The following is a 19,911-nucleotide window of genomic DNA, read 5'->3' on the forward strand; positions in this document are numbered from 1 at the left end:
GAAGAATAACTCCTTTGAATCCGCATAACCATCAGAATAACTCTTCTTATTCTCCTCTTTTCCGTATGAGTCCGCATAACCCTCTCACCATTTCTCCTCCCACTCCTCCCTTCTCTCCTCCCTTCCCTTCCCTTCCTTTGTCGTAGAATCTCGATTCCTATTTGATTCCCCTCACCGGCATCTCCATCTACACCAAGAACGACGCCTCGCAGGAGAACGCCTCGGGGATCACGTCTCCCGGTGTCAAATGCGGTGGATTTGCGATTCGGGAGTCGGTTGGAGAGAAGTGGGAGATTCTTATTGTATTCTGAAAGGTACTACATTTCTCCCCTTCCATATCGATGTTCAGATTGTTGGTTTGGTCAAATTGGAGAAGGTGACATGGAATGCAACGTTAATTTGGCTGAATTCGATGGATTTCTGTAACGGGCTTGACCGAATTATTCGGTTCTTATGGATTTTAAGCAGTTCGTCTTGTAGGATCATTGGGTTTCTCTTCTTTTGATGTGTTCTTGATGTTTCTGGTGATAATTTGATATGGGATCAATCTGATGTGAAGTAGAAAGAAGCCTTGTTAAGAGAGATGTGGGATGTAGCAAAGATTTAATTTTTCTTGAGGAATAAGGTAGAAAGGATATCTTTTTGTGTATGAATACCGTCAGCAAGGGCAAATTACTGGAATGGTAAATTAGTTGATCATGGAAATGCAATGGCATATAGCACCTATCAGAATCTGGAGAAGCTAATTACCAGATCCACCTTTTATTGCCCATATCCGACCTCTATGGAAATTGGTAGTTCTTTCTTAGTATCATACTCTCATAGTTTGTTGGTTCAATTAATATTTGTAATAACCGATCTCATCAGTTTGATTTGATAGAATTGGTTAATTACATAGTGAGAAACTTTTGGATATGGAACAATGCAATTTTGTTTCGTTGTGTTCAAGGCAGTTTCTAGTTACAATTCTCAATGGCATTAATGAAAAATGTCTAGCAGATGAAATTAACTAACTGGCCAAATATACTCCACTGACGTCTGCGAGGAGGACAATGACTTCACAAAATGGTGTTAGCTGAATTGATGTACTTTTTTCCTTTGTGGAACTATTGACAGATAAAACATATTAATAATTAAAATGGCTAAATTTTCCTATGGAAGGATGTGCAACATTTTAAATGGAGCTTTGATTCATAGTATTGTGTTGTTGACAGTTTACTGGAATTATCATTTATCAATTTCCAAGCTAATATAGAAGTTGATCATATTTTCTTTCTTTCTTTCAAGAGAGGACAGAAAAACTGTGTCTGTTGAAATGTCATCCTATGGCTAAATAGTAAATCTAATGCATCATTTATTTGATGTTTATTCCTCGTTCCAATCAGCTCAATTGTATTTTCTTCTCTGAACAATCACATCAATTTATATGGCTCTGATATGTACATTTTGCTATATTTTACTTGCACAGGTTAATTACAAAGGTTAAGAAATGCGAACCACTGAAAAAAAAATCTAGTATTCTACACCTCTAGAAAGTCTTCAGTAATGAGGAAGGAGCTAAGCTCTAAGCTTCCTATACAAAGAAACAAGAACCACTGTAAAATTTCCAGCAACAATGGATACAAATGTAAACCAAATTTGCATTTGAAAAATGGGAGGAGGAGGAGGAAGAACAATCTGGATGGCAAACCAATGAAAGCACTTGATAGAAAATCTGGTCATAGTTCTATCAAATACCCTCATTCCTTGCATTCCACAATATATTCAGGAAATTCAAACACTCCAGATGGCGAAACTGCAAAAAAATTAATCAAAAGGAAGAGAGGTAGAAGGAAGAGAAAAGATGCAGAGAATGATGACGCCTCCCGTTTACTGAGAAGAGCAAGATATCTTCTCATCAAAATCAAATTGGAACAGAATCTTATCGATGCATACTCTGGAGAAGGATGGAAGGGCCAAAGGTATGTAATGTCATTGTCAATGTAATGAGTATGTCTGTCTCAGCCTCTCAGGTACCAAGAAAACAAGTAAGGAAAAGAACTCTAGATGTGCTACGAAAAGCTATTTGAATAAATGTGGGCTTACTTTTGGGGTTGGAGATGCTTGTCAACTTGAGCTTAGGTCTTGTGTATGCCTGCATAAATATCATTTCAAAACTTTGGGAACAAAAGCTATTTACTAGTTACTTGCTTGCCACATAGTTTATATCTTGTTGTTTATCATGTTTATTTTGTTTAACTTGTAGATGACATGCATCACTACTTTAAGACTGATTGGATCTTGAATTGGAGTTGGATAATAAAAGTGATAGTTAATTTTAATTGCACCATTGATTCCAACACATTAGATCAAAGGACTAATCATACTAATGAAATAATTGAAGTTGGACTCCCCACCCCCCCCCCCCCCCCCCCCCCCCCCCTAAAGAGTCTGTTTATTTTGAGGATCTTGAGCTCAAGTTCCCATGGAATTATGCTGTCAGAACTATTTCTGTCAGGAAACTGCATTTGGCCTTTCTAACTCAACCAACATAATGCCATTGAAGATGCCGAACTTGATTTCAGCTTAGAGTGGGCCAATTCAAGTTTGGATCAGACAGGAATAACCACTTAATACTTCAGTATTTGTATAACCAATATTGAAACCTGAAAATTGGCCCCAAATTCAAGGTATACCACTGAAGCTTTACTTGTCAATCCATCTTAGATTAGGGCATGCCAACTAAGTCCATTTGTATAACCAATATTGAGGCTCACAAACAATTTTAAGAATAACGTCTTTGCCTTTCTTGTCCTGTCTTGTCACTATTTTCTCTCTCCTTTTTTGTTGTGTATTCTATGTAAGCTTGATGAGGGTCAGCACATATTGTGCAAGTGATTTATTGGCAACAATATGTGGGACCATCTTGATACTTCCTTTTTTCTATTAGTGCCAACTAAAATATTAATGTTTCAAAAGGGCTTTTGTATTTTTTTATTGATCTAATGACTTGGCTTATATAGCCTACAAGTCCACTTACAACATGATGGTCTATTCTCTCATAGGCCCCTATAAAATCAATAATCTCAACACTCCCCCTCAAGGTGGGCGAAAAATATCCACTAAGCCCATCTTGTCACATCGTCTAGCTAGGTCCAACGAATTAAGCCCCTTTGTTAGACAATTTGCTGCTTGATCTTTAGTTGAGACATGGTCTAGTTCCAGGAGTCCACTATTCAACTTCTCTTTGATGAAGAACTGATCAATTTCAATATGCTTGGTTCTGTCATGCTGCACTGGGTTGTTGGCGATGCTTATGATTGACTTATTTCATTCTGGCTCCTTGATCTAACCTCAATTCCACCAATATACCTTTTAGCCATATCAACTCTGCGACTCCTAAAGCTATAGCTATGTAATCTGCTTCTGCTGTTGATCTTGCCACCAAGGACTGCTTCTTGCTCTTCTAAGAGACCAAGTTGCCTCCTACAAAGATGCAGTACCTTGAGGTGGATCTCCTATCGTCAGCACAGTTAGCCCAATTAGAGTCACAATAGCCTTCAATGCTCACATGACAGTTATTCTTGAAAATCAATTCCTTTCTAGGAGCACTCTTCGGATACCTCAGGATCTGATACACCATGTCCATATGATCTTTCTGTAGGTCATGCATGTAGCGACTCACTACACTTATCGCAAACAAGATATCTGGACGAGTGTGACTCAAATAGATTAACCTGCCTACCAGTCTCTGGTATCTCTCATAATCAATTGGTTCTTTGGCTTTTGCATTGAGTTTGAGCCTTTGGTCGATCAGTGTAACTACAGGTTTGCACCCCAACATTCCTGTTTTAGTAAGGAGATCAAGTGTGTACTTCCTTTGGGAGAGAACAATCCCCTCCACTCCTCCAGCTATCTCTATCCCAAGGAAGTATCGAAGCATACCAAGATCCTTTACCTCGAACTCTTTGCTAGTCTCACCTTGAGTTGGACAATCTCTCTCTCATCGTTCCCTGTGGCGATTATATCATCTACATAGACTGCAAGTATAGTTATGTGACCCTCGTTTTGTTGAAAGAATATGGTGTGGTCGGCATTGATATGTTGGTATCCCATACCTACCATAGCTCTCTTGAACCTGTTAAACCAAGCTCGTGGAGACTGCTTTAGCCCATAGAGACTTTTTTAACTTGCAGACCTTGCCCACCGTCTTGTCAGTGCTAAATCCTGATGGTATATCCATGTACACCTCTTCCACTAGGTCCCCATGAAGAAACGCATTCTTTATATCTAGTTGGTGTAGTTGCCACCCACCATTCACTACCAATGAGATCAATGTCTGAACGATGCTCATTTTCGCTACAAGTGCAAAGGTCTCATCATAGTCGATGCCACTGTACCCTTTTGCCATCGAGCGTGCCTTGTAGCGCTCAACCTGCACATCTGGATTCTGCTTTACAGTGACCCACTTGCATCCAATCGCCTTTCTTCTGGGTGGTAGTGACACCAACTCCCATGTGTGGTTTTTGTCAAGAGCTCTTAGTTCCTCATGCATGGCTACCGGCCACTTTGGTTATTCTTTTGCTACTTGCCAACACTTGGGAATAGAAACAATGTCCAATGATGCAATGAATGCTTTGTATGTGGATGAGAGATTAGAATAATGTTCGAAACGATTAGGAGGGTCTCCCACATTGCTGTGAAAGGTCCTCCTTAATGTCACGGAAAGAGAAGAGGGAGGAATCATATCGCCTGAGTTTGTGGTGGATGGTGCAGGTGTCTGCAGGAGTTGGAGGAGACCGGGACGAGGGACTTGGCACAAGCGGTACTGTAGGCATAGGCACATTCACCTTTCTCCTTCTCTGGTACACTCTCAACTCCCTCGGAGCCTGATTCTCTCCTCCTTTTCTCACCTCTACTTCCAACTCATCCTCACCCACTTTTTTTCTCACAACAGAACCCGATATCATCTCTGACTGAGTCAGCCTTTCTATTTCATTTCTCTCCCCCTCTCGCCCAATTTTTCCATTATCTGGCGAATCACCAAAGGGTGAGGCTACTCTTGAGGGATAGTATGGCTCAAACTCACAAAAAGTCACATTCATACTCACAAACAATCGCCTCTCTCCTAAGCTCCAATACACATACCCCTTCTGAGTGGCAGAGTAGCCTACAAAGACACATTTTTCTACTCTAGGATCCAACTTTCCTACGGATCTCTCATGAAGCACACATAACCAAACATTTTCAAGGGAAGAACTCCTCTATTATCACCCTTTAGCGTCTCACAGGGGAATTCCAATCTAATAACCTCGAGGGCAGCATGTTGATCAACTGTTAAAACTTCTTGCCCCCACAAATAGTTTGGAATATTCATTGAGATCATCATGCACCGAGCTACCTCTAATTGGTGTCTGTTGTTCCGTTCTGCTATCCCATTCTATGCCGGTGTATATGGGCAAGTAGTATGATGTTGTATCCCTTGTGCAGATAAGTACTCCTCAAACGCCCTGTTGGTGTATTTTGTCCCATTGTCGGATCTCAGTACCTTAACCACTACACTATGTTTAGTATGTACTGCCTTGTGAAAGTCTTTAAAACATGTAAGGACATCGCTCTTGTTCTTCATCAAATACAACCAAGTAACCCGAGAAAAGCAATCAATGAAGGTCACAAAATATCTATAACCATTGATTGTATTTGCCGGACAAGACCCCCATACATCAAAGTGAATAAGATCAAAAACCCCAGAACTCCTATTACCAGAGCTATGATAAGAGCTTTTGGTATGTTTTCCTAACTCACACGTACCACATACTACCTTTTCTTTATTTGCCCTTTCATAAAATGAAGGGTACAACAGACTCAAAACAAAAAAGAAAATATGACTCATATGCTGATGATGTTGTAGAAACACCTCTTCTATAGTCATCCCAGAACCTTCTACTCTAGCCCCCTTTATCACAGATGTTAGTGCTGAATCGAAACCTCCTATATCCATATACCACAATCCTCTATGCCACGTGCCAGTCCCAAGTCTCTGGCTCGTCTCCTTCTCCGTGAAGATCATCTTAGGAACATTAAAGGAAACAACACAATTTAGTTGGAGGATAATATCATTGATAGACAAAAGATTCACTGGAAATGAGGGAGCATGCAATACATTGGACAAGTTCACTAAATCAGACCCTTACCAACCACCGACTGGGCTGTACCATTTGTTGTTTGAATGCTCTTTAGAGGGGTCAAGTGAGTATAAGAGGTGAACTCACTAGAGGCCCCTATCACATGTCTAGATGCACCAAAATCTATGATCCAGTCTAGTGATCTCGTGAGAGGTATAGAGGCAAGAGTATGTGCAGTATCTGTAGCAGAATGAGCAAAGGTAGCAGAGTTACCCTTGAGGTCAGATGTGGATGTCTCCTTCCTTCCTCCATCTCCCGCCTTTCTTTGCTTCCTCTTGAGCATCTCGAACAACTTGTGCTCCTCCTCGGTAAAGCCTGTATCCTCAACATGTGGATCTACCATCAGATGTGCTTAGTAGCCCCAACCTCTGCCTCCTCTACGACCTCCACGTTCACAGCCTGTATCCTCTCTCACCTATCTCTCTCTCCCTCGGTGGTTTCGAACATGTCTTACTTAGGTGTTCCACTTCTTCGCAGTTGTAGCACTGACAATCCTCTCCCTATGCACCAGTCATACCTGAGTTCACTATAGCTAATGTTGATCAAGCACCTAGAAGTCCACCCGGCTTAGGATGCAACCTCATGTGACTCTCCTCTTGTATCATCGCAGAGATGGCCTTATTTAGTGAAGGAATCTTCGTCTATGGGACTGATCTCCTCTGATCAAAAGTCGGATTTAGATGAGTCAAGAACTGTATAGTCCTCATCTGTGCATTGAACTCCCTACTCTTGCATTCCAGATCACTACAGCTCGACATAGGTGAGAAATGATCAAGATCTTGCCACTGCTACTCTAGCTCCATGGAATACTCCTGAATAGATCTATCACCCTACACCACCGCCTCTATGTCGTGCTGGATTTGGAACACCCTCATGTGGTTCTCGGCCCCAGCATAGGTCTTCTTTAGCTTCGCTCAGATATCCACTACCTTTCGAATGCCATCTACTGTTGAAGCAATCTTTGGGACCATTGAGTTCAATAGCCAGGTGTAACGCAAGGCGTGTGTGGTCCTCCACTCTTTTGCCTCAGCACTATCACTTGCTGACTCAACCTTGACTCCTGTCAAGTATCCATCTAGTCTTTTCCCTATTAGAGCAGCCTCGATCCGACGCGACCAACTCAAGTATGTAGCTGGTCCATCAAGTTTCAAATCCACAGGTGGAAGATCTAAGTCTCATAGGCTGTGGATGTGCCGGTATCGACCCCTCGCCTTGCCGACCTAACACCAGAAGCAAGGTCTTGAGTTCAGTTTCACTCAACCTCTTCATAATATCCTCCATCGATCAATCTCAAGGATTCAAGTCTAGATCACACAAATCATGTGCGACTTCTTTCCTTTTCTTGCCTTGACTCGATCTCAAGCTTTAATTTTCTTGATTAGATTTCGGCCTTCAAGGCATCGAGATCTCTACCTGACCAACATACCACAAAGGGAGAAATCCAGCTTCGTCCACTTACAGATCATAAAACAAAGAGATCTCTACCTCTTTGTAGGCTAGGGGCTATCGACTAGAGGGTGGGCTACTTGATGCCGTGTTAGGCAGAACCAATGGCAGCTATTTGGGGCGGGGGGGAGTCACTGCATGCCGGTGTGAGAGCCCCACCGCACCAAATAGGTTGCTGGCGCGACTGCAATTAGAAGTGGCGCGAGAGCCCCGACGACGACTTGCCATAGCCTTCGCCTCCACCTACTCGGAAGAGAGACTGGGATTTGCGGGAGAGACACGATGAGAGGTCGCCTCTGCTGCCACCACCACCGCCGCTTGGGCCTTCGAGAGGTGAGAGGGATCGCGATTATCAACGATGGAGAAGCCCCAACCCGCCGCCTTATGTCTGACGGGACCACCGGCGCTCTCCTCCACGGAGATCCCGACCGCCTGGGCCCTTCAAGGGGTCACCAAGAGATGGTGGTGCCGCTGGCAGCACCGGAAGAAGATCAATAGCCGGCGACCCCTTTTCTTTGGCTAATCTAACATGGCTCTGATACCATAATGTTTTAAAAGGGCTTTTGTATTTTTTTATTAATCTAATGACTTGGCTAATATAGCCTACAAGTCCACTTACAACATGATGGTTTCTCTCGTAGGCTCTTATAAAATCAATAATCTCAACATATATCAACCCTTGCTGAGATGTGTCCAAGCTGTACATGTCTCTAAATCTCAAGTTGATAGGGAATGGTGATTTTTAATCTTTAAATTCTAGCTCTTCCCCTCAGGTCTGGCTAAAAATATTTTGAATGGTCCAAGACTTGAATCTGAATTAAAGGGGTGGAGGTTTCATATTTAATAGACAAATAGGTCTAGTGGGATTTGAACTTAGGATCTTCTACTCTAATATCATTTAAACTCACCATCTTCTTTAAAAGCTCAAGTTATTATAGATTGGCAGTTTAAGATTTTATTCTAACATGCATATTATTTGGTATGGGTACCAACCGTACCAAGTTGGTATGTGCCATGTTTCTGGCTAACAGTCACATGTGCCACAAGCGTGATAATTTTTTGCTTTGTCTGTTTATGCAGTCAGTTATGACCTACTAGAGACTGCCTTTGAATGGCTTTCTGTGTATTAAAGCCCTCCCTTTCTTGACTTGCCAAGGGAAGTTTCTTAAGAGGTGGTTGAAAGCTTACATCCTCATGACGAGGTGGTCACAGTTCAAACTCATCAGAGAACAGCTTCCTATTGCTCAATAATCAACTATTCAACCTAATCAGAATTCAGCAGCATGCCTGTCGTATTCCTCCAGAGAATATTTTATTATCTATTCAACTTCTCAACTGAAAGGAGGTCCTTTTTTGTTTGCTTGAAGGTTCACAAATGCTTCGCGTTCTTGAATATTATTCTACATCCAACATCTGCCACAACAGATATCATACTCTCGCAACTTCCAAATTCCCTTACTGTTCATTATTTTACAAGCTAAATATCTTGACATATAATATGCTAAATTTTCTTTCCTTTGGATTTATGCTAATTTACTAGTGTTAAACACTCAAATCAATTCTCTGCCATACTGTCTTCAGACAAGTTGGTTAACAAAGTGATAGATTAAGTAGTTACATATAGGCGATTTCCATTTCTTTATCCTTATCCTAAAATTGATCTTTCCTTTAGTCTCATTCTTTCTCAATTCTTCGGCTCTCAATGCTCCTCTTCAGTGCTTTGTCTCACTTAAGGCATGTATTTTCCTCTTCTTATGATGTTTCTACTAACTAGTAACTACTTACTAGACTTCGTGCAAATATCAAAGATAAGAAAACAATTATTCCACACAGAAGGTTTCGTATGGAAAACCTTTAGACAAAATTTTGCAGCAGCAGGAAAATTAACCAAGAAATTTGAGTACATCAGCTATTGAAATTATCTACTGCTGCCTTCTAATTTATTTTTGTCCAATCTCTCTCTTTGTACCTTAAGCGATAAAACGAGTTCCAACTGTGGATCCTATTGTTCTTACTGATCTCTTATCCTTGCCCATCTGTTGGTTGTATACATTGATATCTGTGGTTTGATCAAATATGAGATTAGAGCAATCTGGCCCTACATTAGAAGCAATGTACATAGAAGATTATAAATAAACAGAATGTATGCTAAATCCGGTTGAATATCCAATTGTGGATGAATTTAAAAAAGAAAATTTCTTATTGTACCACAAATTTAAAATTATACTTCTTCTGTTTATCTGGAGTGATTGGTAGACATTTTTGTGTATAAGCAGATCATGTTCAAATTAGTAGATTTAACTTTATGCTCAGAGAAATGCTGGTTACTACTTTATATGATCTCTCTTCCAGTTCTGCCTTTAATTGAATAACACAGGATAGTGATATAATCATGATAAATGCTAACAATTCCATAATATTACAGCCGAGAAAAAATCAAGCCAGAAAAGGAGCTGCAAAGAGCTGAAAAGCAGATATTAAAGTGTAAACTTGGTATCCGTGATGTTATTCATCAACTAGATTTGCTTAGTTCCATTGGAAGCATTGAAGACTCTGCGATTTATCCAGATGGGTCTGTCTCTCATGAACATGTATGTATAATTGTATACCTCATAATAATTGTAACTATTCACTGTCGAGTGTCGTCTGTAGAAAAGTATGTTCTTTTAGAAAATTTCCAGAGGATTGGAGAATTGTGACATTTATACGTGTCTTTTATTAGATCTTTTGTGCAAAATGCAAATCTCGTGAAGCTTTTCCAGATAATGACATTATACTATGTGATGGGACTTGCAACTGTGGTTTTCACCAGAAATGTTTGGAGCCTCCTTTAGAAAAAAGTAGGTAACTTATTTTTATATCTTGCAAATTGATCAATATTCTCTTGCATAGTATTTCATTTTTCTTAGGACATCCATGCATAGAAGCATATGCAAGTGTCTGTGTCTAATGTCCGAAACAGTGGTCTATTGTAATGTGGTTGTTGATGAGGCAACAAGCTTGAATATTTGTTATACTGCATGTCCTGAAGGTGGTAGAGAATTTGCTTCTTCAATATCTGACAACTTTCATAGTAGAATAAGTGGGACAATGATAAAACTTTGGCTTGTTAACAAGTTCTGAGCTGGCGGTCTTATTTCATGCCATGGTAGGATATAATTGAGGCTCAGCAGTTTTGTCCATGTGTATGAGGTTGTTTCTAGGAAGCTACTGTTAACCGGATGTGCCGGTGATTATTTTCAAAAGCCAGATTTTATGGCATGTCCTATTTAATCATCTGCACTCTTTTGTAATGGTCATTAATGTCCTGAAACACATGAAATTTGATTTAAATGCTGCTTGGCAAAACTAAACTGTCATAAGTCATTTATGTTATTAGGAGTTGAGAAGTAATTCATACTTTTAACATATAATGTGTTAATGTGGGCTGACTGCCCAACTCCAAATAGTTGGAGTAGCAGTTGTTGTTGATGATAATAATGATGACAATGATGATGATGCATGGAGAGGGCCATGAACTGTCGATTCTATGTCTTAGGCATATAGTTTAAATTGAACTGTGATGAAGATTTCAGTTACTGATTTGAATGGGCCCAATGCTTTTGGAACCAAAATCTAGATGATTAATTTTTTGTAAGGAGCATCAAGATTATTGCTACACAATAGCATGCAATAAGATGCACATTGTTATTGTTTTATTTGTTGAAGTATGTCATGGGTAGATATTCCCCTCCCTTTTTCAACAAAAAATTGATCTTGGAGACTGTGTAATGCTCATGCAGGTAGTGTTTATGAAATTTTGATATATGGAAGCTCTGATTGCAAAACTGACTTTAATCTGTTATCCCAGTTCCTCCAGGAGATCAAGGATGGTTCTGCAAATTTTGTGAGAGCAAGATGAAAATTCTAGAAGCTATTAATGCACATTTATGCACAAACTTCACATTGAACAGCACCTCGGAGGTAAGTAATTACTTTTTCTGACAAATGGACGATTTTATCTGACATTTTGCTTGTGAAGATATTCCAAGAATAAAAAGAAAAGGAAATTTTTTTGAGTACTTCCAATATATCTTTAGTGTTCTATAACAGGATATTTTCAAGGAAGCAACTGGACATCCTGATGTTGATAGTTCTTATCTTGATCCTGCTGAAGAGTGGCCATCTGAGGACTCTGCAGATGAAGATTATAACCCAGAAGTAAATGATAACAGGAACAGCAGAGCAAGCAGTGAAGATTATGTTTCTGGTGATTCTAGCATTTCAGGAAGCCAACTTTATTCATTGGATGAAGTTATGTCATATTATGAGTCCGATTCTCATAGTGACCCGGGAGTATTTTCTCATGTTAAACGTGACAGCGGTACAGATAATTCAATTGTAAACACTGAATTTGGCGAATGTAATGGTTGTGAGATTCTTAGCTACAGAAGGCAACACAGGGATGTTGATTACAGAAAACTTCATGATGTAAGTATCCTGAGCCCTCCAGACATATTTTTTCACGTTTCACAATTTATTACATATGTACTGTAAATAATACATAGATACATACAAGAAATATGTATAGTCACTCATATATGCATAACCGTAACTATTAGCATGTTCAGTCTGAGTTTAATACTATGTCTTGTTTGTTGAAAGTGCTTCTGATTGATTACTGAAAGGTTATGAATAGCAATTCCATGATGTGTGGTAAACCTTTTATTGGTATATTTACAACAATAACACTAACAACAAAGTCTTTAGTATTAGTCCATATCATCTAAAAGAGCATTTAGTCATCTCCAAGAATATGAAACTGGTACTTGTATCACATTGAAGATCCACAACAGGTCAATTTCCTTTCAATTGTACATATTTTATTGTTGATCATGTGACTAATCACTTTCTTCTAGATGCAAGTTGCAGACATTAACTTTAAGATGCCAATTGGATAAGAATGTTGTATAATAGAACAAACATCATCCTCTAATGCTGCAATAAATGATACTTGTCATTTGATGTCTCGAATATAGGGTTCCTTAAAAGTTCTCCAGAAGTCAGAGTGTCAGACCTTTTAAATTTTTCAAGTTTTGTAGCTCTCAGAAGCTGAACATGGAGAAGTACCGTAGACTCATATTATATGCTAAATTGTTGCTAATCAGCAAAATTGTTCCCACTTACACAAAGCCACTACCAGATATGGGCATCTGAATGCATGAGGTTCCTGCCTGCACAAGGTTTAAGGACAGAGAATGTCTGCAGTCTTACCTTCATAGGTTGTCTCCACTCTCCAAGAATCGAACCCATGACCTCTTGAGGAGACCAGTTTTCCTCATCTCCATATCACCATAGATTTACAAGAAGACAGTGTCCACTAGTATTACTTGTTTATTACCATTTTCAATTTTCCTGCACAACGTTACACTAAATAGTAGCAGACTAACAGTTTTACCTTCTTTTTCATCACTCTTTGCAGGAAATGTTTGGAAAGGATTTTAGTGAAAGCGAACAACAAAGTGAGGATGAAGACTGGGGCCCTTATAGGAGAAAGCACAGAAGAATAGAATCTTCTGCTGATCCTGGCTCAACTGATCCTGTGGAGGATGGATGTTCAAAGATGACATCATCTGACAAACTATTAAGTAACAAGAAATTACTTTTCAGGATTCCAGCTAGCGCGGTCAAGGTAAGTGGGTCTCCAAATGTATGAAAGTTCTTTTCTTTCTGTATGCCAGCAGCCAGCTTTCTGTTGGGTTTCCTATCTACTACTATTTTATGTCATCTGAAGAAAGACCTACAAACACCATGAAAATGTGATATCTTAGATTAGAAAGTTAGTGTTTGGAGGTTGTAAGTAAGTCATGAGGCGTGAGATGTGAGGCGTGAGGCTCATACTTGGAATATAAGCAATACTATGAATTTGTAATTTCAGTACCCCATCTGTTTATCACAAGCAGTGAAATGAAAGTGTTAGATGCAACTAGCAATACAAAGTGTCAAGTGAAAGCATTGTTTCAAAAAACAATCTCCTCATTTCCTAGGTACATACCTTCCGTGAAGCTGTGAAGTATGCCGAGGCTTTTCTTAGGTACGGTTAGGTATCGGCTACAGTATCTTTTATGATGCTTCAGCAATGAGGTCATTCCCAAATTGTAAACTCATTATAGATATTGCCAGAATTAACAAGATACCTCTCAATAGTTGCTTGTATTGGCAAGAGGGGAAAATTTAAAAAGGAATGGTGTCACACATGTGCCAAATGATGCTTATTGCCAGTAGTTAGCAGGTTAAATGGAACATCTTACTACCTGCTCTCTATATGCATGTGAGCTACTGGGACAACACATAATCAAATGAATAAAACCAAGGAGCAGTCAAACCTGTCAAATAGGATTCAGCAAGTTTCGCTGTCAATGGAGTGAAGTTTTAATGAATCTTCATGTGTTCAGTAACTTATAATTGCATCATTACATGGTTGTGGTAACAAGATCTGATTTAAGAGATTGCCTCAGGTGTTCTATTTTACTACATGGTAATCTGTCCATTGTTTTATTTTCTACTCATACCCTGCATCTAATTGCAATCTTTGTACAATTAAAGTAGACTAAGTGGTATGAGTGGTGTGAGTGTTGTGAGTGCTTGGAACTTCAGCTGTTAAATAATTATGCAGACAAAGACCTGATTGAAGAGGCAAGGAGGTTCTAAAGTTATACTGTTTAAGAAATGAAAGGTAGAAAGAGAATGGCAGTGAATGCTGTAGATAAGGCCGATAGTCTAGACACAGGGGAGAAATGGGAAAACTATTAACTTTTGGAGGGACAGATAGCAGATCATTTGTGTGTCAAGTTTTCCGTTTGCTTTGAAAGTTAATAATGCTTCATGAATGCGAGGTTGACTTGATTGACTGGAATGGCTCAGAAGATTGAATATCAATGCTGATTGTCATATGATGCAACTGATGATTTTACTTGCTACATGGGGATACAATCATATGGAGGTATTCTCCAAATGGATTTTCCTCAGTTCGATCGTATCATAGGTTTCTAGTTGATGGTGGTCTCAGATCTGCTTGGGAAGAAAGTGCGGGGAACTAGTGTGCCTATGAAACTTGTGGTGTTGTGACTCCTTTTCTATCTAGCTAGCTTCACACGAAAGATTATCTTCAGAATAGAGGCATTGTTATCATGTCTACATGCTTCTTATGTTCTGAGAATGAAGAGAATGTTGAACATCTTTTTCTTCACTGTTCCTATGTTTGAGGTATTATATCAAAGTTTTCTCTGGGGAGTTGGGAGTGAAGAGACCTGCCAAAAATCAACTAAAGGTTTTGGTGTGATTGGAGTATTTGAAATATTTCTAAAACAGTCGCCTGGATGGGGTATCAGATAATTCCAATCACCATGCTGTTACATTTACTAGATATTTAAAGGAACTTTCTGGACTTTGAAGAATTTGGGAACTGTTTTACAATCTTAAGAACTCTTATTATGATTCTGAAAAGTAAAAAGTATCTCCTTTTTTTATTTTTCTTATTTATGTAATATTTTGGTTGATATAATTTTACAATATATAGGGTGTCCCCCCATTTTCTCAGAAAGAAGGGTGCTGCGATAAGGTGGCTAAGCTAAAATATTAGATGATACTTGATAGTTATTTTTATGCATTTGAAGTTTTAGCTGGTTGCTATTGAATATGGAATTGCATAATATATTCTATGCCGAACTGCATACTAATATCAGCTTAATTTTGAATTCGCCACTTCAGGAGCTCCGTCAAGTTTTTGCCGAGAATGAACTTCCTTCAAGGACTGTCAAAGAAAACCTCTCAAAGAAATTGGGTCTTTCCTCTGAGAAGGTATACATAATTTTTTCTGAGATGGTTGCAAGAAATTATTATAATTTATATTTTTGCTAAGAAATCATTTTGTTCTGTCAATGATTCTGATGTTTCATATGATACTCCTAGGTCCTGCCTTCTTAAGCAAAGTCATCTAGACTGTTACAATAATAAATTAACAATACTAGAAGTTTGTATTGTATGCAAAACTGAATTATAGATGAAAAAATTTCTCCAGAAATTCATTCTTGTCAATCTTCACTGTAGTTTCAGACCCATGGCCCCAGGACTGGGTTTGCTTTCCTATGAATTACGATGGGCAGCGGGTGTCCTCTTCCATATCTTTGCTTTGTAACAAGTCCAGAAGACTAGTTATATAAACTTAGCAAGCAAAGGCAGGAAATTTGACAAAGACTCAACCTTTATTGGTGAAGGCCAAGACATATAACAGTTAATAGACAACAAGGATTTATTATAGTCCATCCCAATGACACTCTTGTCAACTGTCAACTGTAATATGTGCTACTAGATAAGATAGCTGAAAATTCATCATATTAACTTAGAAATTCCATATTTTGTTTACAGGTTAGCAAGTGGTTCAAGAATGCCAGATATGCTGCTCTTAAAATCAGAAAGGTCTGAAAAAAAATTTCATTCTGAAAATTGAATTTGTCATTCAAGAGTTTTATTCTCATTATTTCTTATTTGTGATTGTTTCAGAATTTTATGCAATTACATCAAAGGTGCTAATGTCAATTTCCCATATCAGGATTGACCACAAGTGGTAAAAGTAAAAGCAGAAGAGAAAGGAGAACAAGTTGGTGAATATGGATTTAATAATCAAAAGAGAGTAGGGGAGACCTCAATAACTGTCTCACAAAAATTTTAAAACAAAGGACCTCAAACATTAATTTTAGTATATCTCTCTCACATAAACTGCTTATAAAATAAATTTATGTTATATTTTTGCAAAAAGATTTCAACACTTCTTTAACCATCATGTTTTGGATTTTTAACAACTGAAACCTGCGGAAGAGAAAAAATTGACAATGTTGCTTGCAAACAAGGTCACTATTTCATAATCATGTGATGTACAAGTACACATTACGTGCAGTAAGCCAATGTTGTTATGATAAAAGATTCGATTTGCTCTTTAAACAAATACACTACAAATGAAAGGAGCGCATTGCTGTTAAGACGCATGCAGTATGCGCTACACATAAAGTAAACACATTGCAAAAGACAAAGTAACCATAATTGCAAGCAATGTGGATTTTGATCCATGTTTGCTGATGTGATTATCTTGCAAGTTATTTGAAGGCACAACAATGGCTTCAAAGGTTTTAAAACATTTTCTAAAGTTTTGAGCCATTAGGTGTACCTTCAGATTGTAGAAAACTAATCCCAAGGCCCATGATGGGGAGAGAGAAGTGGTCTCCTCTGGATTGGATTTTTAGAGTTCAAGGTGTTCTTGATGATTATAAATGTGTTAATATCTTTTTGCAAAATTTTATTGTGAGACATGGCTCAACTACTTGCACAATTTATAATTGTAGCTTGGGTGGCTAGTAGAAAGGTGGGCAGGTCGAGTCCTGAATTATTCTCATGCTGACGGTTGTCAAAAGTGACAAAGATGCAAAAGTAGAAACTGATTGTACTTCACTCTGTTGGTGCTAATACTTGCTTAGGATCAAACTCGTTTGAATAGAGCTCTACTGAAATTAAGACCAATCTCTAACATAACACCAGTCAGATTTTCACTCAGTCAATTACCATGGAGTTATGTTTAAGTACTCTTAGGACTCTGAAGTCCTTGTGAGAGCACACAAGGAGGATTAAAAAGAGTAACAAACTTCAAGCTGCAACTAATTGTTATGCAACATGAAATGTTGGTACTTCTCGTCCTCTATTTTAGCTATATTCTCTTTGCAAGCAATTAAGACCAATTGTCATGTTCTTTTCAGGCTTCTTTATGAGGCAACTGTTGCAAGTTCTCTCTACATTAATTTTGGCATCTTTGTTCTTATTTCTTCTTTTAATCTCTAAAGCTATGTAGTTGGCCCCCTACATGCCAGTAATCTATTTCTTGTGATATATTTAGAAGCTTTAGTGCTATATCTGTTACATTTCTCTGTAATACATGAGCTGAGCATAGAGTTGCTTTCAAATCCAGTTGTTTTAGCTTGGATTTTTTTTTAATCTTTTCTGTAATATTAAAAAAGTGAAACTTTTCTTTAGCATTCTGGACATATTATGTAGATAATGGATTTCTTATATCTTCTTCTAATCTCTAAAGCTATGTAGTTGTCCCCTACACGCCAGTAATTTATTTCTTGTGATATATTTAGAAGCTCCAGTGCTATATCTGTTAAATTTCTCTCTAATACATGGACTGAGCATAGAGTTGCTTTCAAATCCAGTTGTTTTAGCTTGGATTATTTTTCTATCTTTTCTGTATTATTAAATAAGTGAAACTTTTCTTTAGCATTCTGGACATATTATGTAGATAATGGATTCCATTATCCTCTGCTCCAATTAGAACAAACTTTGCTAATACATATAGTGCTGATTACAGGGTAAATTAACCAGCCATGCTACTAATGTTAATAAAGGCTCAAGAGCAAGTGCTGGAGAAGCTGGGTGTTCTGATTTGATGGACAATTCTTATTTCCTTCCCCTGTCAGAAATTATCCGTGTACCAAAACAGATGAGCAGAATTCTCCACAGGAAGAAACCAAAATCAGCGGGCAGCATTTTGAGGAAGCAGCATAAAAGACCAGCTAATGCAAGGCATGCTGACAAAATCCAGGTAAGAGAGCATCATTCTGGTCGGTGTTGAACACTTGTTCCATTCCCTTTTATGAGTTCACTTTTATTTCATCAAATATTTTTTTAATCCTTCACGACTATATATGTGACTATTTTATTATTGATTCCGGTATTGCTGCACTACTTTTATTTCATCAAATATTTGTTTAATCCTTCACAACTACATATGTGGGTAATTTATTGTTGATTCTGATATTGCTGCACAATCCATTACGGAGCAGTGGCCCGTTACGTCAGTCAAACAGATCATGTTGAAGGAGCTTAGTCTACTGCATTCTCAGGTATATATATATCAGACAGTTCCCTTGATGGTGAATACAAATTTGTCCACTCTATTTTTTTGTAAATCCATTTCCCTGAGCTCAATCAGTATCTGCAATCCATTTAATAGGTGCACACATCAATTATGAATACCGCCCGCCGCAAGAGATGGTTGGGTAGTCGAAGAAGACATTCTTACCTGAAGAAAGCAGATGAGGCCAAGGAAACCTCTGATTCTCAGCAGCTAGACAAAGTGATTGATAAGGATTCGCTTTACGTTTCTGTGATTGAAAGTCTTAGCAGTCTCCAGAATAGGCTTCAAAACTTACAGGAGGCATTGTTATCATGCAAAGATACTGATCATATATCAACTGAAACCTACTCACTGGACAAAAGAGTTATGTATGTGCCCTTTGCAGAAGTAAAGGAGAAGGCATAAATTCTTTTTTTTTTCCTTCTTTTAATCAAGTATCAATAGAGGTTACCAATCTTTTATTCTGAAGGTTGTTCTTCACTACTAGTGCAAACTGAAACTTTTGATCTCATTTGTCTCATTTATTTTATTTTTCCCCTCTTGTTCTTCTTTTTTTACTCGTTTCATATGACCTCTTGTGAAAGGTAACACTTCTCTCAAAACTCTCAAACAAACAAAAGAGGTGAGTGAGTACCTCTGCCTTTAAAGAAGACTCTCATACTCCGGAAATATTATCATGAACCAAATATTTTCTTTCCCTTTTGTTGAAAATACTCACAATATCCTTGCAGAATGGGATATGCTCATGGTGATTTGATCGAAATTTTGGAAGGATAGGAACTCACAAATTTATTTTTTTTAATAAAAATTAATAAAAAAGAAGCAATCACTCCAACTGGATTCTATATGAATTTAGTCTCTTTGGTAAAGATAAGGAATTTTCTACCCATTGAAAGATACTCTCTCTCTCTTTTTCTTCTTCTTTTTCTCAAAGGGAAATGCTTTTAGTCATTTACTAAGATGTCCATTATGGCAACATATAGAACTAACTAATTGGTTTAGAAAATAACTACCACTATTCCATGTAGTGATCCACATTACATATAAATATCCAGAGAAATTTTATCCAGTGTAAGAAAATAGATCCACACTGCAGATAAAAAGCCTACACTGTCTGTATAAGTTTACATTACATTTTGATATGCAGAAAATTTTGATCCACATTACATAGTAAAAAAATCCACTGTATGAAAATTAATTAGAATATTATTTATGTATTAATACTCCTTTCTAACCACCAAGGGCTCTTTTGGTATAAAATTCTTCACTTTACATTCAATTTAATATCATATCATGTATAATTATTACACATTATACTAGCTTACAACTATGCAGCACCATAATAGCTTGTATCCG

At 38.1% G+C, this 19,911-nt stretch overlaps 1 protein-coding gene across 1 annotated transcript; it reads left to right on the plus strand.

Annotated features, from left to right (window-relative positions):
- The first annotated feature begins 44 nt into the window (after nt 1–44).
- Nucleotides 45–19,077, plus strand: LOC140760467 (pathogenesis-related homeodomain protein). Its single transcript, XM_073097437.1, has 12 exons — nt 45–314; nt 1,469–1,961; nt 10,036–10,201; nt 10,333–10,450; nt 11,461–11,573; nt 11,703–12,080; nt 13,072–13,281; nt 15,360–15,449; nt 16,017–16,067; nt 18,007–18,240; nt 18,482–18,541; nt 18,652–19,077. The coding sequence occupies exons 2-12, from the start codon at nt 1,546–1,548 to the stop codon at nt 18,958–18,960; spliced, it is 2,145 nt and encodes a 714-aa protein (XP_072953538.1). The 5' UTR covers nt 45–314; nt 1,469–1,545; the 3' UTR covers nt 18,961–19,077.
- The last annotated feature ends 834 nt before the right edge of the window (nt 19,078–19,911 follow it).

Source organism: Typha angustifolia, chromosome 5 (genome assembly GCF_048772165.1).
Source record: "Typha angustifolia cultivar Huaian chromosome 5, ASM4877216v1, whole genome shotgun sequence".
NCBI lineage: Eukaryota > Viridiplantae > Streptophyta > Magnoliopsida > Poales > Typhaceae > Typha > Typha angustifolia.

Excerpts from the sequence above, each read along its gene's own strand:
- LOC140760467 (XM_073097437.1), top strand. The coding sequence starts at position 1,546 with ATGAGGAAGGAGCTAAGCTCTAAGCTTCCTATACAAAGAAACAAGAAC. Across the intron at positions 18,241-18,481 it reads GGCATGCTGACAAAATCCAG|TGGCCCGTTACGTCAGTCAA; the intron begins GTAAGAGAGCAT and ends ATTACGGAGCAG. Across the intron at positions 18,542-18,651 it reads TTAGTCTACTGCATTCTCAG|GTGCACACATCAATTATGAA; the intron begins GTATATATATAT and ends TCCATTTAATAG.